At 32.6% G+C, this 21,815-nt stretch overlaps 1 protein-coding gene across 1 annotated transcript; it reads right to left on the bottom strand.

The window, feature by feature from the left end:
• Positions 1–329: 329 nt before the first annotated feature.
• On the bottom strand, positions 330–8,199 carry LOC107858647. Its single transcript, XM_016703399.2, has 10 exons — positions 7,908–8,199; positions 5,640–5,856; positions 4,598–4,755; positions 4,350–4,495; positions 2,209–2,271; positions 2,019–2,111; positions 1,531–1,692; positions 1,302–1,408; positions 1,011–1,132; positions 330–934 (listed from the first exon to the last, which is right to left on the bottom strand). Exons 1-10 carry the CDS (start codon positions 8,017–8,019, stop codon positions 675–677), a joined length of 1,440 nt encoding a protein of 479 aa, XP_016558885.1. The 5' UTR covers positions 8,020–8,199; the 3' UTR covers positions 330–674.
• Positions 8,200–21,815: the final 13,616 nt, after the last annotated feature.

Genomic DNA, 21,815 nt, shown 5'->3' with positions numbered 1-21,815 from the left:
AGACTTAATTTATTTCCTTAAATATCATTAAGAAAGTTAGGATACATAATTAAGTATATTACAATCAGTTATGTATATGAACAAATAAACGTTGGGAGAGAGAATTTATTTAAAAAATCGGGGGATAATTAAGATGCTAGCTAATGAGATTTATGAAAATTGCCTATAATTTTGTACACGACTAATAGTATAGTCTCTATTAAGACAAGAATTTTTCATCCTTTACTTTTGGAATAATCTCTCAGCCCATTTGCCACCTACACTTGTGATGATGCTCATACAAGCTCTACAACAAAATCATTCACCAAGGTCAAGCAGTGACATCATTGTAAATGGCAATTGAAGCCAGCTGCAAATAAAGCATCGCGACATTTACACTGCAAAATGTCATCTCCATCATCCAGTTGTTACATTCAGCAAACAAGAACAACCGGTGTTTGTAGCAGTCAGTTTCAGTGCCTTGTAGAAGTCAATAAGGTTACACTAGCTACTAACAAGAACGTAATCACACCATAATACACACTAAAGTACCTTTTTTCATTTTGGGGGGGAAGGGGGGAAGGGGAATTACACCGTAATACATGCCTTCCTAAAAGGAAATACTACCTAAGTGAACGAGGAAAATGTTGCAACAAGTTTGGATACCTAAGCTCTCCACCTACTAGAATCACATTTTACTGTCCCCATTGGTACCACCTTCTCTGCCTAGCACTTGTCTCTTTCTTTGGAGCAAGAGTAATCCTATCAGCATGAGCAACGGCCCATTTGCTAAAATCTGGGGAAGAAACAAGCTCTTCCATAGCCTTCTTTGTGGTGTCTTTAGTTAACTTGTCATACTCATCCTTCGAAAGCTTCTTCCGTTCAGGAGTGTTATGGAAAGTAGAAAAGAATGTATCTTTTTCTGACAAGAAGCTTCGTGGCTTGAGAGGAGAACCTACAGGAAAATATACACATCAGAGAAACTCCGTCTAATACTTCACTTCCTCTACTAATAATTCGTTAAGGCTAACCTCGGCTCATTGTGCCATTTAGATTTGTCTTGAAAATCCTGGAATCATATGGCCCCTTTATCGGTGAGGTGTACGAATCCTGACATTCCCAGAGATAACTCGTGTCTATTTGTGATAATTTCCTGCTTTTTATGAAAACCCAAGTGTGAAAATACAAAGCGACTGCAAAGCAAAAGTTCTCCGCCAATATACATAACAAGAGAATAAAGCAACCAGACTTGAGCATCAATCGGAAAATATGGGGAGAAAGGATGTTAAAATTTATTTTATTTTTCTGAAAGGCAGACTCACTTGAAAAAGCGCAGAACATATTTGGGACGACATAATCTCCTCAAGATTGCTGACATGAGAACTCCACATATCCATGCCTCGCCACACAGTAAATGATCCGCAGAACACTGAAGAACAAATGAAATTACGTCAGTGCCCATCTGAACTCTGGTAAAGGATATAGACGAACAAAAAACGTGAGAACTTTGGAGGACCAACGGATTCATAGTATTATCATATAAATGGAAACCTGAAGAATCAACGCAGAAGCGATAATACGAATGGACCAACCAACAAAGAGAGCCACTCCGATGTCAATGGATCCATCTTCTGCAAGTACAAGTTTGTGAACAACCCAAAACCCCAACCAAGCTCCAGCAATCGCGAGGAAAAGCAGCAGAAATATTGCCAGCTGCAACAAAAGACAGTCCAGGTCATCCAAAATTCCCTAGTAAGTGGAATGCTCAGTGCAGAAACCAATCAGACTGCACTTGAGAAAATCCAGTCATCTTATCGTGAAATAACAGCAAGAGTTTGCCACGTATTCTTTTCAGACGTTAATTTTAGACATTTAACTTATAGAGGCACTCAACACTTATATGAGGTAGATTTTACTGGCATGAGAACCTTAGCAAAAGGTTTTCTAACAGGCAACCAATTTTAAACGACATGAATGGATGAACCCTAAAGTTCAAATAGTAAGGCAACTAACAAAAACAATAAGGAGAACTTACATACAGGGTTGTACATGTCTTCACTAATACCAATCTCGCTGAGTATTGAACGCAACAGTTGTGGCACATAGCTTAGAATGAAAGAGCCTACACCAACCTATGCAAAACAATGGCAACTCTTAATAACAAAATTTGATAAGAATGACCTAAAACTAACTGATAATAGTATTACTCATACTAGCAAAGATACGTACAATGGATGAATACAAGAATATTGCTAGTGAACTCTTCCTACCAGTCGGAAGAAGCTTCATTCCCTGTCATTAGAAGCACCAAACTGTCAATCAGAAATTTCAACACAGAAGCATGATATACACCTACATATTTGTTTTTCTTTATAAGGATGATATTATACCTCCATGTATACATCTACACACATTTGTACATGATACAGCTACTATGCACATAGCTCAAGATAAAATATTGAACATTTTCTGATTAAGTAACATTGTTGATGGTGATATGCACATGTCAGGTGATTGGATTCTTAGTTGGAATAATGTTTCTAATGTAGAATTCAAAGTTGTAAATCAGGCGTCCAAAATTAGCTGTTTATTTAAACTAAACTAGTTTACCACTCTCTAAGACTTCAAGTGCACTTAAAAAGATCTCTTGTACATCTCTAAAATGCTAAAATCTTTGCCAACATCATAAAATCAAAATTAGGACTAATTCATCACAGATATCAATCGTCCACTTCAAGCTGAATCAATTCATATGAACAAGAAAATCACATATACAACAGTGTAAAAGTTGCCTTCTTTATAGTTTCAAAAAGAATTGCTTTCTTTTATAATTTCAAAAAAAAAAAACTAAAAAATTGCCTTACCCAATTTAAGCTAATTAGATTTCTAAATAGAAACGATTTTGCTAAACAAAATTTTATACGTCCAACTTAAGTTGATAATTTGGCTAAATGAAATATTGTATGTCTGATAATTACAAGATTCAACATAAACTATAAAAAGATTATTGATATGTAAAGTGGACAAAGTTGTTTCTATAACACGGAAATTAGATATTCTCTCATCCATCGTGGGTTATGGCACCACCTGTCAATTTTGCAACTGTAAATGGTATCACCTAAAAGCCATTTAGCTTTCTTTAGAGATCCATCTATTTTGTGATTGGTCATCAGAAATTATTTTCTATCCCGTCCGCATGCTTTTCAGTTCACTTGCTCTACTTTTTTCTAGTTCTGAACAGCAGAAATTATTAGTTTCCAGATTTCCATCATTTCATAATTATTGTATTGCAGTGAAGTAAAAATTTATATGAGAGTTTGAATTAACTAACCTAACTTTTCCTTCTTTTATTTTGTTGATAAATTCTACTTATAATCCTCTTGTTCAAATTAATTGCCTGCTTGTACTTTTCTTTACTGGGATAGGTTTACCTACTTATCCTTTCTAATGGCCCAGAAAATATCATTTCTCCAAGAGGACATAATAACCAATCTTATATTATACTATATGATAAAAGTTGTGCGAGACCTAGTTTTACTTTTATCATTTACAACATGTTTTTTTCACTTTTGACCTAGGGACATTCAAAAAGTGCCTCGTAATAGTACATTTATAATTTAATTCATTACCCTGTCTTATCAACATCTTCTTATATTCGAATTGTTTTCTCATTTACTCCTCTGTTTAAGCACATCTATGATTTAATTCATACGTGTCATTTAGGGGAAGAAACCAAAACTATAAATGTTAACTATACACTTTAGAAGTTAAACTTTCATTAGATTATAAAAAAATATCACTGCAAAAGAAAAAAAAAAGATGATTAGTTGAAGATACTTCCAGAGGAAAAAAAAGATACTTTCCAAGTCCAAATCTCAGGTAACAAAATACTTTAAGCTTGTTCGATATTTTATTTTTATCTCTTTTTTAATGTGAACGATCTTGATAGCTTTATTCTCCCTACCTCACCCCCCATGCCCACCACCCAAACATCTGGGTGATTTTTGCAAGCCGCAGATCCATCTTCAGTGACACATGATTTTTATGTAAAATACTGAGCTTTGGTGGTGCTACTCTGCAGTTTCCAGTTGCAATTAATTTCCATTTCAAGAAATATATCATCTCACACAATACCATTGAAAAAAGTATTTTAGCTTCTGAAATCAACAAAAACAGTTTGCTTTGTAATTTTGAACTAAAATTATCCTGATTGTAACTGAAAAGACAATTTCAACAAGAACACACATGTTTTTTAATATTAAAAACAGAGAAGCAAGCAATCCTAGAAGAGGCTATTCTTTGCACTCAGACAAGGGACAAAGTTTACATAAGTACGAATACTTCTTGGAGAATGAAAGGTACAACGTTACCTGGAAAAGGACTATCAGGATCACAAGCAAAACCCCTATTGCCATCGCACCACCATAGTAAAATACTAGAGACTTGCTAAGGAAGGATGCCAGAGTAAGTAACAATATCCCCAGTACCAGAAACATAACACGATACAAAAAAAAATCTGCATAAAAGGAAGTTAAGGTTACTTGATTGAAGTTAAAAAGCCAAAAGCAATAAAATAACAAAAAGAAGTTGATTTCAGATTGGCCCAGGGAGAACAAACCTTCATGCAGCGAGACCTGAAAAGTTTCCTTAGATGAGCTTGCCATCCTAATATCCAAAAACCTGTGATCAAAAGGTGACATTGATCTCACCCATGAACCCTTGGTTAGTTTCATCCATTGGCCTGACGGGCACATCCCAATTGCAAGGGATTGATTCCTGCAAAGATGATAATGGCCCTTAACAATTTATAAACCTCACATTATCTTAAGACAGTACAGATGAAGTAGACCACCGATACCTATCTGACTTTCAAAAGGTTCCAACTCTTTAGCTGCCTTTGGTAATCAGATGACATTTCGGTTGGTGAAGTTTCATATTAAGAGCTCAAAAGGCATAAACTTGGAGGCAAAAGTAACTATCATTAGACAGGTCATACTAGAAATTGTTCAGTTATTTTTTCTGATAAATGGGCAACACTAACAATAAATCACCCTAAACAGTCATCACCTCCAGTTATTCCATTATACTACAGAAGAGAAAGAGTAGAGATTTTACCTCTTGAAATAATGTCCCTCAAAACATAAAAATTTAACATGAAATAAAGCACCCAAATTCTTAGGTATCTATCAGACCAACAAAGAAAATGACAAGGCATATGGACACAACTTTAACGAGTACCAACAAATACTTAAGGTTGGAGATTAATTAACATATAATGTGACTCAAAAAAATTTCATCACATAACTCATTGCTATGCAGAGAGCTAAATAATAGAAGAAGGATGACAGACCATACACCGACATTATATATGTCTATATTTACAGAAAATACCTAATCTATAAAAAAGAAGAAAACGATGATATACCAATAAGAAAGGCAGCCAATGAAGTAAATATATCAAGTTTTCAGAAACTCATCTATTATGATTTTCTTTTCAAGAGAATCATCTATTGTCATTTTTCACAAATAGAAAAGGCATTATGCTATAACTACTAGTCAGAAAAAGAAATAAAATATGCTACAAGAAGCAATATTGGATACTTGGAGTTGCATTAGTTCTCCAGTTTAGATAGCAAAGAAACAAAGGGTTACTGGCTCACCTATGGAAACAGACCTCAGCATTAGGTGGACGCCCAGTTGGATTCAGATATGATACATTTACCTTCACTGAATGGGCAAACTTTCTCAGACTTTTTAGCCTCGACAATCCATGGATCTGAACTCTCTCACAAATGACTTTAGTTCCTGGATTAGAGCCAGGAGAATTTTCCACTACTATTCCTGGAGAGATCTGCAGCGTGGTAGACTGAGATACAACTGTTGAACACAAAGAGAAAAAGAAACTATAATGAATATAACCAGTAACTAATTGTTCAAAGAAAAATATACTTTTCGAGGTATAAACATGTTATAATGTTTTGTGGGAGCCCATGTTTGGCTCCATGCTATACTTAAAGCTAGTCAAAAGGGAACACTAAGAACTCTATACAACTCTTTTTCACCTAAGGATCACCTCTTACCTGCAAGCCAATCCTAACTGTTGGATTTTATGCAGGGGCAGTGCCGCACTAACCACATTAAAGAAGGAGCTATCAAGAAAATCTACCAACACTTGCTGGGAAGCTCTCTCACTCTCTCCACACTAAAGAGGAATTTGAAACATCAAAGCGAACTCTAAAAAAGAGATAGCACAATATGTGCAAGTACTAGGGAATAGCACAATATGTGCAAACATCAAAGCTAACTCAGGTTCAATTCCCCGAGACAAAAACTGGGTGATTTCTTCCCATTTGTTCTAGCCTTATAGAGAGGTAGCAGGTATCTTGAAGATTCAGTTGAGGTGCGCGCAAGTTGGTCCGGACACCACGGTTATAAAAAAACATATATATATGTGCAAGTACTCGACTATCAAATATAAAAATAAAACAAACAAAGAAAGAGAGAACCTGCTAGTACCAATTCATGAGGTTATAGTGCATCACTAATCACTGTTAAAGATATTTGAGAAGTAAAAATCACTAGTGAACTTTAAAGTAGGAAGAAGTTAAGAGAAAAAGGAAAAAACAACCCAGCCCATCTAGCTGCGGAGCTTAGGAAACCCTTTTCTATACGTTATTCAGCATAGCAATTCTGATAAGCAACAAAATGGCTATTATGTTTCTATCTTTGACGGAAAACATGGAAAATGTAAATGTTTCTCAAGATTTTGAGGCCAATTTTGACTTTTTAAACTTCTTTTTTATGAAGTAAGCGATACCATTGATGGCAGCATGCAGATGCAAAAATACAATAGGAAGAAAATACAAAAGATTTTGCTAGCTCCAATTTAAAAAGAATGCCTCTCTCTTCTTGACAACTCTCTAATTCAAACTTTCCATGTGAGACATGTTTAAAACCACAATATCAAAGGCATTTTGGTATATTCTACATATCTTCAAGGCATAATACATAAACAGGACCTTTAACTTGACACCAAATTATAACTATGACTTTTAACTTTACCGGTGCACAAGTAGGCCCTTTAAACTATACAAAAGCTGAACAAAAAGACACTCCAATCCTACTTGGCAAATTGCGTGTATACACTCAAAATCACGACCCTCAGAGTTAGAATTGAAGTGTTTTTTTGTTCAACTTTTGTATAGTTAAAGGGCTACTTGTGCAGTGACAAAACTTAAAGGTCATAGTTATAATGTGTCTTTTTTATTAGGTGGCAATGTCTGAGTGGATTACTAATCCACATAGGAACGATTGAGTTTCACGCATGTAAGTTGCAGAATTGGAGTTTTTTTTGTTCAGCTTTTATATAGTTAAAGGGCATAGTTATAATTTGATGTCAAGTTAAAGGACTGTTTATATATTATGCCTATCTTTAATTTTAGACAACAAGATTCAAAAGTTTTTATTCCTTTCGTGAACTCTCTGGCTAATTAAACCGAGACAAACAAATTGAAATGGAAGGAGTATTAACCAAAAAAAAAAGTTCATCTTTTTCTACTTTAACCCATCAGAAAGAACCTTTTCGAAATTCAAATTACACTGTCAAATGAAAGCAACTTCAACGTAAAAACCACTAAGCCGTTCTTAGAATTATTTATGCAAACTATAACGAAACAGATACAGATATTGAGAATTTATACAAACTGATTCAAATTAGTTTCTGTAATTATAGTAATACACAAGGACTACAAGCCTGAAACAAAACTCTCTGAAGTTTCAAAAACGCGTAATCTTATCATACTTCATAATTGCAGCCCTAAATCCCAGTGGCGGAGCCCATAGTTTCACTAAGCGGTTCAAAATATGAAGAAGTAAACACACAAATAAGCTAAGTATTTGAGAACCCTAGAATTTAAAGAGAAAGTTACCTAAAGAAAGTTGATCGGCGCGGACTATGGAGGTTGATGCCACGAGGAGCCATAATAGAACAAGAGCAAATACTCTACGCGAAGAAATTGATACACCCATTGCTTTTGCCATCCGAGCAAGGAACAAACAGAGCGTTACCTTTTTATTGAGGAGCAAACTGAAAATACAAAATTCTTTTTTTTTTTTTGGTTTGGATGAAAAGAATTGGATTCACGATTGGGCTTGTGTAAGTTTTAGAAGCAGGAAATTGCATGCCATAATTCTAATACGGGTGCTTTAGATATTTGATCCAAATGTCTTTAGAAAATAATATTATTTTTTAAGAGAAAATTAGAAGGAAGGTGACAAAAAAAAAAATTTTAAATTAAAAATAGTAACAATTTTGATCAGCTAAGGTCAAAATTTAATTAAATTGTGATTAAGTTAGTTGGGGTGTAAAGTATAATTTTTAAATTTTTTTAAAAATAAATTAAAAATCCTCCAACTTCAAATTTCAAATTTTAGAAATTCTCCCCTTTTCTTATCTTTCAATCTTTTTTTTCTTTCTCTCTTCAAATTTTTTCCCCAACTTCTTCTTCTTCTTATTTTTTTTCTCTCTCTAGATTTTCCACTTCTTTCATCTTCTGTTCTTCATTTTCTTTCTCTTTTCATTTTGTTCTTCTTCCTTTTTTAATTTTCATAGACTATTTTTTTAAAAAAGTTAAAAAGTTTGAAAAGAAAATTTTTGATTTCTTTTAAAAATAATGAAGAAATAATTCAACAAGTTCAGCAACTATGAGAGTTGCTTCAGCAATTACGGTAATTGCTACAACAACTAATAGTAGTTACAACAATTATCGAAGTTGTTGCAGCAACTTCTACTGTTTCTGTAGAAACTTCGATACTTACTTCATTTCTGAAAAAAAAATCTGATTGGAGGAGGAGCCCATAAAAAATTAATATTTATGATAAAAATGGAGGTGGTGGTGACGTCGAATGAGAAGATGATATTTGTTGTGGTGTTGATAGTGACGGAGGTGGAGGAGAAAGAAGAAAAATAGGCGATAGTTATGTAGAGGGAGGAAATAATAGTGAATTTGGAAGAGATAATGGTAGTGATAGTGATAGTGGAGAAAGAGGAGGTGGCGGCAGTGGCAACAAAAAGGGTGTGGAGGAAGAGTGGTGGTGATGGTGTAGGGATATTTGTGTAAATAATAAAACTTGAGGATTTTAAAATTAGTGTCATTAACACTAATCTTAAAATTGTCTCCTCTACTCAATATTTAATACTTATGTCACTCTTTTTTAATTTTGAAATATTTTTGTCACCCTTAATTAATTTGCCCTACTTTTTAAGTATAGTACAAGTACTATTTTACCCCTCTACACCTCAAATATATTTTTAAAATTTTTCATACTTATTTGTCTCTCAACTTTTATTTTCATTAATTTCATTTTTAATTTTTCTTTAATTTTATTATTTTTCACTTTTTATTTTTTTCTTTAATTTTATTTTCATGTTTTAATTCATTTGTCTCAACCTTTATTTTTTTTCTCTTTTTTCTTTTTTTCTCAAGCATTATCTATTTTTTTTTCCTTTTTAAATTCATTTGGCTTTAACCTTTATTTTTCTTTTATTTTTGTTTTTTATCAGTTATTTTTTTTTCCCCCATTTTTCTCAAATTTTATTTTTATTTTTTCCTCTCATTTTTTATTTTCTCAATTTTTTTAATTATTCATTTTTTTCTTAATCTTTATATTTTTCTTCCCTTTTTTCTCACTCTTTTTTTTTTATTTCTCTATTTTGTTTGATCGTTTTTTTCCTTTTTTAGTTCTCTTTTTCCCCTCATTTTTCTCAATTTTTTTAATTCTTTGCTTTTTTCTTGATATTTATTTTTTTCTTTTCTTTTTTCTCATTTTTTTATTTTATTTTATTTTCCTATTTTGTTTGATCGTTTTTTTTTCTCAACTTCTCTTATATTTTGCTAATAAATAAAAAATTAGATAATCCATAAAGGTATGTTCTTTTTTTGACATCAAAGCATGAATTATTGTTACGAAATTCTTTGAAAATTCTTGAGATAAGTCGTGTCTCTAAGGCGAAAGTTGTAGAATATCTCATAAATAAAAGCATAATGTGGTAGTGTCAACTCTTGCCCGTGGGGCATAATTTATTATTTGAAAGTCCTTGAGCTAAGTCTTGCCTCTAAGGCAAAAGTTGTAGAACATCTCATAAATGAAAATATAACGTGGTAGAGTCAACTCTTACCCGTGGGGCATAATTTGTAGTTTGAAAGTCCTTGACCTAATTAAGTTTTGCCTCTAAGGTAAGAGTTGAAGAACATCTCATAAATGAAAACATAACGTGGTAGTGTCAACTCTTGTCCGTGGGCATAATTTGTAGTTTGAAAGTCCTTGAGCTAATTAAGTCTTACCTCTAAGGAAATAATTGTAGAGCACCTCATAAATGAAAACATAACGTGGTAAATCAACTCTTACCCGTGGGGCATAATTTATAGTTTGAAAGTCCTTGAGCCAAGTCTTGTCTCTAAGGCAATAGTTGTAGAATATCTCATAAATGAAAATATAACGTGGTAAAGTTAACTCTTGCCCTTGGGACATAATTTGTTGTTTGAAAGTCCTTGAGTCAAGTCTAGCCTCTAAGGCAAGAGTTGTAGAACATCTCATAAATGAAAACATGATGTGGTAGAGTCAACTCTTGCCCGTGGGGCATAATTTGTTGTTTGAAAGTCCTTGAGTTAAGTCTTACCTCTAAGGCAATAATTGTAGAACATCTCATAAATGAAAACATAACGTGGTAGAGTCAACTCTTGCCTGTGTGGTATAATTTATTGTTTGAAAGTCCTTGAGCTAAGTCTTTCCTCTAAGGTAAGAGTTATAAAAGATCTCATAAATTAAAATACAATATGGTAGTGTCGACTTTTGCCCATGAAACATAACTTGTTGTTTGAAAGTCACAAGTCTTGCCTCTGCAATGTAGTAGTGTCAACTCTTGATCATAAGATTTAACTTGAATGGAAGAAATCGAAGAAAAGAACAAAACTAATTAAAATTGCGAAAAAAAAAAAGAAAATGAAGAAAAATATTAAAAAATAAAAATCAAAGAAAATGTAAAAGTTGAGAGAGAATAGGAATAAATAAAGGTTGATAAAAAAGAAAGATTAAATAAAAATAAAGGTCGAGAAAAATTTAAAAAGAAAAAAAAGGTTTTTCTTTTTATAAAAGTAGACATTGAAAGGTGTAAAGGAAAAAAAGTAAGGGTTGAGAAAAAATAAAAAGAACAAAAAAAAAAGAGGAAATAAAAAATAAAAAATAAAAAAAATATAAAATAAAAAAGAAAAATAAAGAAGTTGAGAGGAAAAAAGGAAAAAGTAAGGGTTGAGAAAAAATAAAAAGAGAAAAAAAAAATTATAAATCCAAGTAAAATTAAAAAGATAAAAAAATAAAAGTTGAAAGATATAAATATGGAGTTGTTATTCAATATGAGGATTATTTATGTAATTTACTCCATTGATCAGGGGCAATTTTGTTCAAAAAAATATTAGTTAATAGGTAAAGGCTATTTTAAGGAAGCTTTTTTATTTGGGGCTAAAATTTGAAAGTCACCCCAATATGAGTCTATTTTTGAGATTCACCCTTTTAGAGCAAAGCGCAACTTAGAGGATCATTTGGGCAATCAATGGTAGAAAGAGAATTTTTGAACGATATGCCATTTTACATATTTGGCCGATCGGTTAAATCTAAGGAATACTTCTTATCATTAAATAACAATTTTTAAAATAAGAACAAATAAAAGAAAAAGTATTCTTAAAAAAAGAAATTTCATCTCCTCTCCAAATTCTTCTTTCATTTATTTTCTCTCTAATCTATATATATATTAATAAAGGAGACATTGAAGGCTGCTCATGTGGCACCTCTCAATGATCTCCATTTTCATTTTTCATTTTTCTCATTTTTAAAAATTTTTAATATCAAAATATTTTGATTAATTTTTTTTTTCTTTACAATTAGTGTCATTTATTTGTATTGAAATTTTGTTAGTAATGACGTATGAACCTTTTCACTTCACCCACATACATAGATACATTAACTCGAACCTTTTCTCTTCTTCTACCCACATAGAGTATCAATTAACTCCTCAATTTTTTTAATTATTTATAGAGCCTGGCTTTATGTGACATTCAACTTCTTTGCCACCAGCCGACTCTGTAGCTTATGAATCTCGATTTTGTTGTAAGATACAATGTTGTAAGTCATATATCCTCCAAGATTGAGGCCGTCAACATTGGTCGTCGATTCAATTGGCCGTTGATTGAAGGAATAGGCATAATCAGACATCGTTTGCGTCACGATCAACGAATCATCTATGTGATGATCATTAGATATGTGATGAAATTGCTTATGCTCTTTCTTAGGGTTAGGATTATGATTAGGGTTCAGTTGGGTGTGAGAAAAGGATTTTTCCCCATGAATCTACCACCACCGACACCAACAGATTGAGCTCAACTAGATTCATTCCGACTAGCGAAGACAACGGATACCATGAACAACACCGGGGATGCTTAATTCTGGCGTTTCTCTGGTGGAATTGATTGTTATTAGGTGCTGTTGGTGTTAAAATCATGAAATTAAAAGGGATGTGATGTCCACACGCCCGCCAAAATCCAACAAAATTTCGTCGAACCAACGTCGCTTGCCATCGCCTTTTGGCTTTGATTATTAATAAAAAAGAAGAAAAAATTTTCTTTGGTAAAATTGATCATTATTAGGTGTTGTTGTTATTGAAATTGTAAAATTAAAAGAGATGTAATGTCCACGCGCCCGTCGCAATCCAACAAAAATTCTCTGACCAATGCCGTCGGCCACCACTTTTGGCTATGATTATTAACAAAAAAAGGAGAAAAAATATTTTGTATCAGAACCCAATGAAGGTAAGGGTTTGAAGGTATTGAGCGAGGAATGAGAGGGAAGAAATTTTTTAGAGAGAGACACAATATTTAACTCCTTTTTAGTTAACTCTTCTAATTGAGAAATATTATCCTCGAAAGGTTCAAGTAAATTTGGATTTGAAGGTGCTTTTGCTACGTGTGTATCTCAAACATGGACAAGGGATGCATAAGAACAAGACTTGACGTGTTTTTGAGGTTATAGACTTGACGTGACGCTATCTGGGTTGGATTTATATTTATCATTTTTGTCCTTTTTTTAGCATTTTTTTTTAATTTTAAAATACATAAATTTCACCTTAAAAGTTTACAAAATTTTAAAAATAGTCGGATTTAATTCTTTCCATCATTCTATTAATGATAATTATATCATTTCCTTAATTCACCCTTTTTTCTTTCTTTCTTTGTCTTTTTATTTCCTTTTATTTATTCAATCAAATATAATAAAGCACAACTAAAATTGATATTAAGAATAACTTATACTATATATATGTGTGTGTGTTAATTACCACTCATCTCCTCCTATCTTATTAATTATAATAATTTTATTTATTACTATGATTCGAAAATCTGTTTATATGACTAATCATTTCCTCTATCATAAATTACCCCAACAATCGTTTCTTTTTGTTAGTAAATTCCAAAAGCTTCACCATTAATTCAAAAGTTATGACTTTTTTAATGCTATAGTAAAATTAACAATATGTACCTATTTTGCTAGCAGTATAAATAATGAAAAAAAAGAAAAGAAAAGCTGCGGTTATTGCCCTTCATGCCTCAAGTTTCTCTCCATTATATTTTTCAATTTTCTTAGTTATTTGATTTTTTGTTCACTGTTTGTAGATAGAATTTCATTTGTTGTCATGTAATAAAATCACGTTTAAATAATCATATGATTATATTATATGTTTGTTGTGGTTGTTATACAAATTTATGTGATATTTAATATTCAATCTATTATGGAATACAAATATCATTGAAAAGTTTGTATGTTCGTGCAGGAGATAAATATGAATGTCTCTTCAATTTAATGATATGTAACATTCAATATCCAATCTATCGTAGAATGCAAATATCGGTGAAGCATTTATTGTTCGTGCGAAGATAAAGATAAATATTACTTGGGGCTTTGGGTTGTAGGTGACAAAAGACTTTTAAAATGAGGTGTGGGTGACACAAGTCTTAATTATTGAGTGGATGTAACAATTAAAGTTGAAAAAGTTTAAAAATAACCCCACAAGTTTTTAAATTTACACTTTGATCCCAATGTTTACCTAAAATAACGATAAACAGAGGGAAAAAGGCATCTTTCTCTCTCTTTTCATCCATTGTTGTTTCTTTCTCTTAGTTATTTTTGTTGTTCACTATTTCTGCTGCTTTATTCATCATCTTCTACTTCATTATCATCTTCATCTTCTTCTTGTCGACCATTTATTGTTGTTGGTACAGAGCTACTACAGCTATCTGACCAATTTCTTAGGTCAAATTTTGTTTACTACATCACTTCCCACTTTGGCATTACTTCATAGGTGACTTTGATAAGTAAAATTATGATTTTTATTCGTATTTGTCATCTGGGTACACTGCTGTTTTTCCAACAATGGATAGAACTTCGATCATGAATCCAACATAAGTGCCCACAATTTAAACAGATCAATCATCTGGTGCATCAAATGAGTAATTTGTTGCATCAGAAGATTTATCTGTTGCATTAGACTATTTATCTGTTGCATCAGACTTATTATCTATTGTATCAGATTATTTATCTGTTGCACCAAACAAATTATCTGTTACAACAGATGATTAATCTGATGGAACAACACAAATCAGCCTCTGCCACAAACTCAACAGATAACCAATATGTTTCAACTCTTGCTATTGCTACTGGATTCAAAATTATTCCTTACGCCCAATTACCCATCCCGAATTTCCTAATTTAATTTCTCATTTTACTTGTCTTTTTCATTAATTAAGAAAAGATTAAAAAAAATCCATGTTTTACCCTTTGTATTAATCACTCTTTCTTCAAATTAAAATGGAAACATCATTTATGAAATTTCGATTGAATAGCAAACAATAGTTATTTCAAACACGTTTACTGTCCCACCAACTGATCAGTGGGTTATAGTAAACTAGATATGCTATTAATTATTTTTCTTAATCAATGTGGAATCTCAATTTAGGCCGGGTTATTTGAGATGGAGGGAGTACGAATTAAAACGTCAAAGCCAAGCAACAAACTAGTCATCTGTTGAAACAAACTATTTATCTGTTGCATCAGACTGATTATCAGTTGCATCAGACTTTTTATCTGTTGCAACATATGAGTAATCTATTTTGAACAACACATCAGCCTCTGCCACAAACTCAACAGATAAATCTTGCTATTGCTACTGTAGATCTAGATTATTCCTTTTTACATCGAATTGTCGACATGTTTGTTGAGAAGATAATAGACAGTGAAAATTAAATATGCATTAAAACGTCAAAGATCAAACATAATTTTTTTATTAAACAAAAACAAATAAAAATACATATAGACTAAAAGAAAAATAATAATCAAATTATTATTATTATTATTATTATTATCATCATTGCCAGTCGGCTAATCTTCAACCGGAAGTAGCAAGGCCCTCCTCAGACTGTGTATCTCGTGGAGCATTCTTTCTCTAATTCCTTCCAGTTCCCATTGTAGGTCACGAACTTGATTCCAAAGTTCATTCACGGCGTCTTGTAGAAAAGCAACATCCCACACTAGGTCAGCCATAATCTAGAACACATGTGAATTGACAAAAAACTTAAAATCAAAAGTAAAGATCTTAAGAATAACCGAATGTAAGACAACGTAAACTACAATTTGACAAGAAAAAAACTTACCTTAGTCAGGGAAGAGAAAATGGTGGAAGTGCTGGTGTAATATGAAAGATGAGATGTAATAAATAAATAGAGTGTAGTTGAATGAACAATTGAGTAAGGAGGGACCTATTTATAGAGGATTGAATTTGAATGAGAGGCAAGACAAAAAGGCCCAGCTGTTCACCTCCATTCACTAATTACATTTTTGATTAAATTAAGAAAATAAATATTGTGATAAGTCATGACTTTTCAGATTATTATTATTAATTAGTTCTTTCCAAGAACCATTTTTATTGAGTTGTGACAACATATTCTATATCAGTTGCATCAGATTACTCATCTGTGACAACAGATATATCATCTGTTGCAACAAATATAAAACCTGCTGCATCAGATAACCTATCTATTGCAAAATATAATCTAACTGTTCACCTCCATTTATTAATTACATTTTTAATTACTGTGAAAAGTAATGACTTAATTAAATTAAAAAATATTGTGATAAGTCATGATTATTCAGACTATTATTATTAATTAGTTCTTTTCAAGAATCGTTTTTATTGAGTTGTGACAACAGATTCTATATCAGTTGCATCAGATAACTCATTTGTGACAACAAATATATTATTTGGCCGATGAAATTATCTTAAAACATGAGAAATCTAAATTAAGTGCAAATATGAATGTGTATCCGATAATATAAATCCGTCTGTTGTTTCTCTCAAAGAAAAATAATGCAGATGGACACTTTTCTAGGGAGCTGTGACTAGGTAGCGTGGTCAGGATTATCACCTAGATAGAAAATAGCAGAAGACCAAGATAGCCGCCTTAAGGGAATCGAGGGTTGAAATATTGTATAGTAAGTCTAGAAAACTTGCGCCAATAGCAACTGCAATTAAAGTAAGAAAGTTAAGCAAAGGCGGTAATTTTTGAATTTTAAATTGCATTCCATGCCTTCTTATTTGTGGTTCTGATTAGGTCTACTATTGTTGACATGATCGAAACCACAAATGAGATTGAAAGGCAAATTGAGTTTCATTACTTTCTTAGCAATATGGTTATAATTGATTGTGTTTTCTTGCCTTAGCATGCTTTCAACATTCCTTGGAGAAGATCAGATGCTTGCTGTAGTATGTGAATCCCGATAATTTTTAAGCTTGCCTCCAGCTTGCTGATTCTGCATTAAAGCTGGTCGTTGTCGTCTTTGAAATTGGTATAGAGTTTCTGATTTCTTGTGAGCTCGATTAGAAATATTACCTTCAAAGTTATGGCATTGAAGAAGGCCTTTAAAACACTTTCTTCAGATGCTTTAAAGAATACATAGAGGGTCGTTGTGTTTGTTTTAGGTCAAAATGTGTTGATGCATAGTCAGGATGTGGTTCCAACAGTTGAACAACTCACTTTTATCGAGCGTTTCGCAATGTAGATTGGTCAACCAACCTTCAAAGGGTTTGATAAATTAATAAGCAAGGAGTTACTTAACGTTTGCTCTAAACCGACTCTACAAAGCCTATCAAACATTACAAAACTCCAGGCTCATTACCCTATAAAAAAAATTTGCCCGAGTTGGTGGAAAAATCAAACGAGCTCAATCTCTCAGTCTTTCTACTGATCACTCTTCTCCAATTATGGATGAAAATATATCCACCATGCAAAGTTTACACCATCGCCAGAAATGCTTTCCAGGGTGCAAGTCTTCAGAAGGCATTAACAGTAATCCCTTAATACCAAGGAAGTCTTGTATGAAAGTCTTCAGAAGACATTCGAAAATAAAGAAGTTTTCAAAGGTGACTACATATAATTATAGAATTAACAACCTCCCCAGATTTACTCCTCGTTCAAAAGAAAAGGTAGAAATATTTTCATTTGCATTCGCATTTCATCTTTGTTTAGTTTGTTAAGCAAATAACATGCGAATGCAAATGAAAATATTTTTGCCTTTTCTTTTGAACGTGGAGTGAATCTGGTGAGGTTTTTTATGGTAATTACATGTAGTCATTGTTGAAAACTTCCTTATTTTCGAATTTATTTTGAAGACTTTCGTACAAGACTTCCTTGGTATTGAGAGATTACTAGTCATGCCTTCTGAAGACTTTCGCTGTGGCAAACATTTTTTCTGATGGTGTAGACTTTTGCATGGCAGATATTTTGTCATCAGCAAAAATTCTTGCTGTAGCGAAAGTCTTGGGAAGACATGACTAGGAATCTCTCAATATCAAGTGATATTGAGGGATTACTATTGATTCCTTCTGAAGACTTGCGCCCTGAAAATCATTTCAAGCGATGGTGTAGACTTTTGCATGGCGAATATCTTGACATCTATAATTAGAGAAGAACGATCAACAGAAAGGCTGAGAGATTGAGCTCATTTAATTTTTCCACCAACTCGGGCAAAGTTTTTTGATAGGGTAATGAGCCTGGAGTTATGTAACGTTTGATAGGATTTGTAGAGTCGATTTAGAGTGAACGTTATGTAACTTCTTTCTTATTAATTTATCAAATTCCTTAAAGGTTGGTTGACCAAGCTGCATTGAGTAACACTCGATAAAAGTAAGTTATTTAATGGTTGGGACCACATCTTGACTGTGCATCAACATATTATGACCTAAAATATACACAACAACCCTATATGTATCCTTTAAGGCTTCTGAAGAAAGTGTTCTGAAGGGCTTCTAGAATGCCACAACTTTGAAGGTAGTATTCCTGATCGAGCTCACAAGAGATCAGGAACTCTCTACCAACTTTAAAGACAACAACGACCATTTGAATACAGAATCATCAAGCTGGAGGTAAGATTTAAAATTATCGGGATTCACATACTACAGCAAGCCTCTGATCTTCTCCAAGGAATGTTGAAAGCATGATAAGGCAAGAAAATACAATCAATTATAACCATATTTCTAAGGAAGTAATGAAACTCAATTTGCCTTTTAATCTTGTTTGTGGTTTCGATCAGGTCAACAACAGTGGACCTAATCAAAACCACAAACAAGAAGGCATGGGATGCAATTTAAAATTTAAAAATTTCCGCCTTCGCTTAGCTTTGTTACTTTAACTGCAGTTGCTGTTGGCACAAGTTTTCTAGACTTACTGTACAATATTTCAACCCTTGATTCCCTTAAGGCGGCTTTCTTGCTCTTCTGCTATTTTCTATCTAGGTGATAATACCAACCACGCTACCTAGTCGCAACTCCCTTGTAAAGTATCCATCTACACTATTTTTCTTTGAGAGAAACAACAGACGAATTTTTCATTACCGGATACACTTTCATATTTGCACTTGATACAAATTTCTCATATTTTAGGATAATTTAATCAGCCAGCTTCGCTAGAAGTTACTTTCTACCCAATGTATCCTCTTTAATTAGCTCTCAGATGCTATAGTTTTTCATCAACCATCCATTTTCCCTCGAGGGCATTCTTCTACTGCACCTTCTGGCGCATAATCATCACCCCGAACAACTCAACCATATAAATTTGGGCTAGGAAAATAACTATATTGGTTTTTCGTTATTGTTAGATGAAGTGCTAGGCTTAGAAGGTCTTTTAGAAGTCCAATGCACCCTAAAAGTTAGTCCAATCGCTATTGAATCTCTTTACAATGACACCAAAACTAGATCCCTTCATAATGCTTGACAAATATACATGAGCAACAACCAACATTAAATCTTAACAAGGTATATTCATGGTCCCTCAGCCTTATCAGTTCGGTCCTACCAAACTTAACTATAAAATTGCAGATATCTTGTTTGAATGATGTATGATTAATTGGTAAAAACAACATTCACAAAATCAGTGTACTCTATGTGTGTTTCCACGATAACATTGTCAGTAATACATACCTCCCACATATGAAGTGGTTCTATCTGCATGCAGCTTATTCCTCCGAACCCATCTTTATTGCAGCCTCTTGTGATGGTCAGGCAAAAGTTGATAAACTTTCAGTTCCTTATATCTACAAAGAAGAGGAAAAAAAATTGATGTCAAACAAAGAACATTATCTATCTATTGCAATAGATGTAGAGTCTATTGCATCAGATGTAGAGTCTATTGCAACAAATATGAAGTCTGTTGCAAAAGATGTAAAGTTTGTTGGAATACATCAAACCAGCCTTGATAGTGGCTTGATTTGTTCCAACAGTTTCTCCATCTGTTGCAACATCAACAACAACATAAACTACAAATAAAAAACATCAACAATAAAAAAACAACAACATTTGTTCCAACAACATCATCAACAATAAAGAAGCAACATCCTTTGTTCCAACACCATCAATAACACCACACCACAAGTTCCAACAATGCCAACCCCACCAAAAACATCAATAATAAAGAAACAAATAAAATAAATACAAAAAAATGATACTGCCAACAAGGCTTTTAAATTTCTCCCAACAGATGACTTTTTTCTCATATTATGATAAAAATTCTCGATTCGTTTATTCAACACTTAAGAGTTCCTTCAAAATTTTTAAATAAATATAATATGGGCAAATAGTAATTAAATAAAAAAAATAGATGTAAATAACTTGCAAAAAAGAAGACGAGAATGAAAGAGCAATAATGAATCATACCTTAATGTCAAAAAGGGGATCAAAATAATAATTTCAATCGAGGAAAGATATGGATCGGTTTAGATATGAAAGGATCTTTATGAGAAGAGAAGAGAAAAGAGGTTGTGATAATCCTAAAGAGGAGAGAAAGAAAAAGATGAGAGTTGAATAAAATAAATTTAGGGCTACAACTGAAGGAGAAGAGATGAGATAATTTCTATAGATGTATTATGCACGTAGATATGGTGGTTTTCAATATTCATTAATTAATATTCATTAATAATTTGAGGGGCAAGAGAAAGACTAGTGACATTGAAAAGACAAGATAAGACTGCTCAATGAACTCACTTTTGAGTTATCTAAGAAATATTTTTTATCGCCTTTAGTAGTAAGTACTACTTTATCTACTCGGACAGAAGCATGCTTTAAAATTAAAAGAAAAAAAGATTTTCAAATAGATATTCCATTTATTGCAACAGATATAAATATCTGTTTAAAAATCTAAACAGCTCAGTCATCTATTATAACAGATATAAATATCTATTTAAAAATTTCAACAACTCAGTCATCTGTGACAATAGATGAAAATGTCCATTTGATAATTAATTAAATCAGATATGTCATCTGGTACAACAGATATAAATAGCTGTTTGAAAATTTTCAACAGCTCAGTCATCTGTCACAACAGATGCAAATGTCTATTTGATAATTAAATCAGATATGTCATCTGTTGCAACAGATATGAATATCTATTTGAAAATATCTAACAGTTCAGTCCTTTATTGCAATAAATTTTATTGCAATTGATTCAGGTAGAACTAGGGATAAATGAATGAGCTCACAGGGTTAACTACAAATCCAATTGAGTCTTTACAATTGCATTCATCCCGACCCGAGTCGTTGATCGATCACTCTGAGTTGAAATGAGTTCTCATCTACTCAATTTTAAGATGGTGATAGTACCTAAATTAATTTAGGTGGAACTAGGGATGAATTAATGAGCTCACAGGGTCAACTACAAATCCAATTGCGTCTTTGCAATTGTATGGTGTTAGTATTACGTTTATCTCGACCCAAATCGTCGATTGATCACTCTGAGTTGAAATGAGTTCTCATCAACTTAATATTTAAAAAACTATGTCTTTTAAAATGGTTAAAACTAATTAAGATCAATTCGGACCAAATTAATAATTTTAAAACTTGTTATTTTTTTCCAAAATTACAAATCAACCCATACAAATCATCCATTTATCCGAAAAACTTTTTATTTCAAATTTGAAGTTCTCACTCTTCTCTCTCTCTCTCTCTCTCTCTCTCTCTCTCTCTCTCTTAACAATATAAAAAACAACTACTCAACATATTGCTCAACCCTTCAAAATAGGTCGATTTTCTTCCATTTATGACCATATATAGTTGTTATTTTTGACTTCATTCCCGCTTGTATCTGTTATTTTCTCTGTATTCACAGGTAACATAGTTCGAGAAGAGTTCTACATTTGTTCTTTATTCTAAAAAATAGGAATTTTTAGTTAATGATGAAAAAAAGACTTTT

The sequence above is a fragment of the Capsicum annuum genome, chromosome 2 (assembly GCF_002878395.1).
Source record: "Capsicum annuum cultivar UCD-10X-F1 chromosome 2, UCD10Xv1.1, whole genome shotgun sequence".
Lineage (NCBI taxonomy): Eukaryota > Viridiplantae > Streptophyta > Magnoliopsida > Solanales > Solanaceae > Capsicum > Capsicum annuum.
Note: the sequence above shows the minus strand (reverse complement) of the source record. Positions and strands in the feature narration are given on the sequence as shown.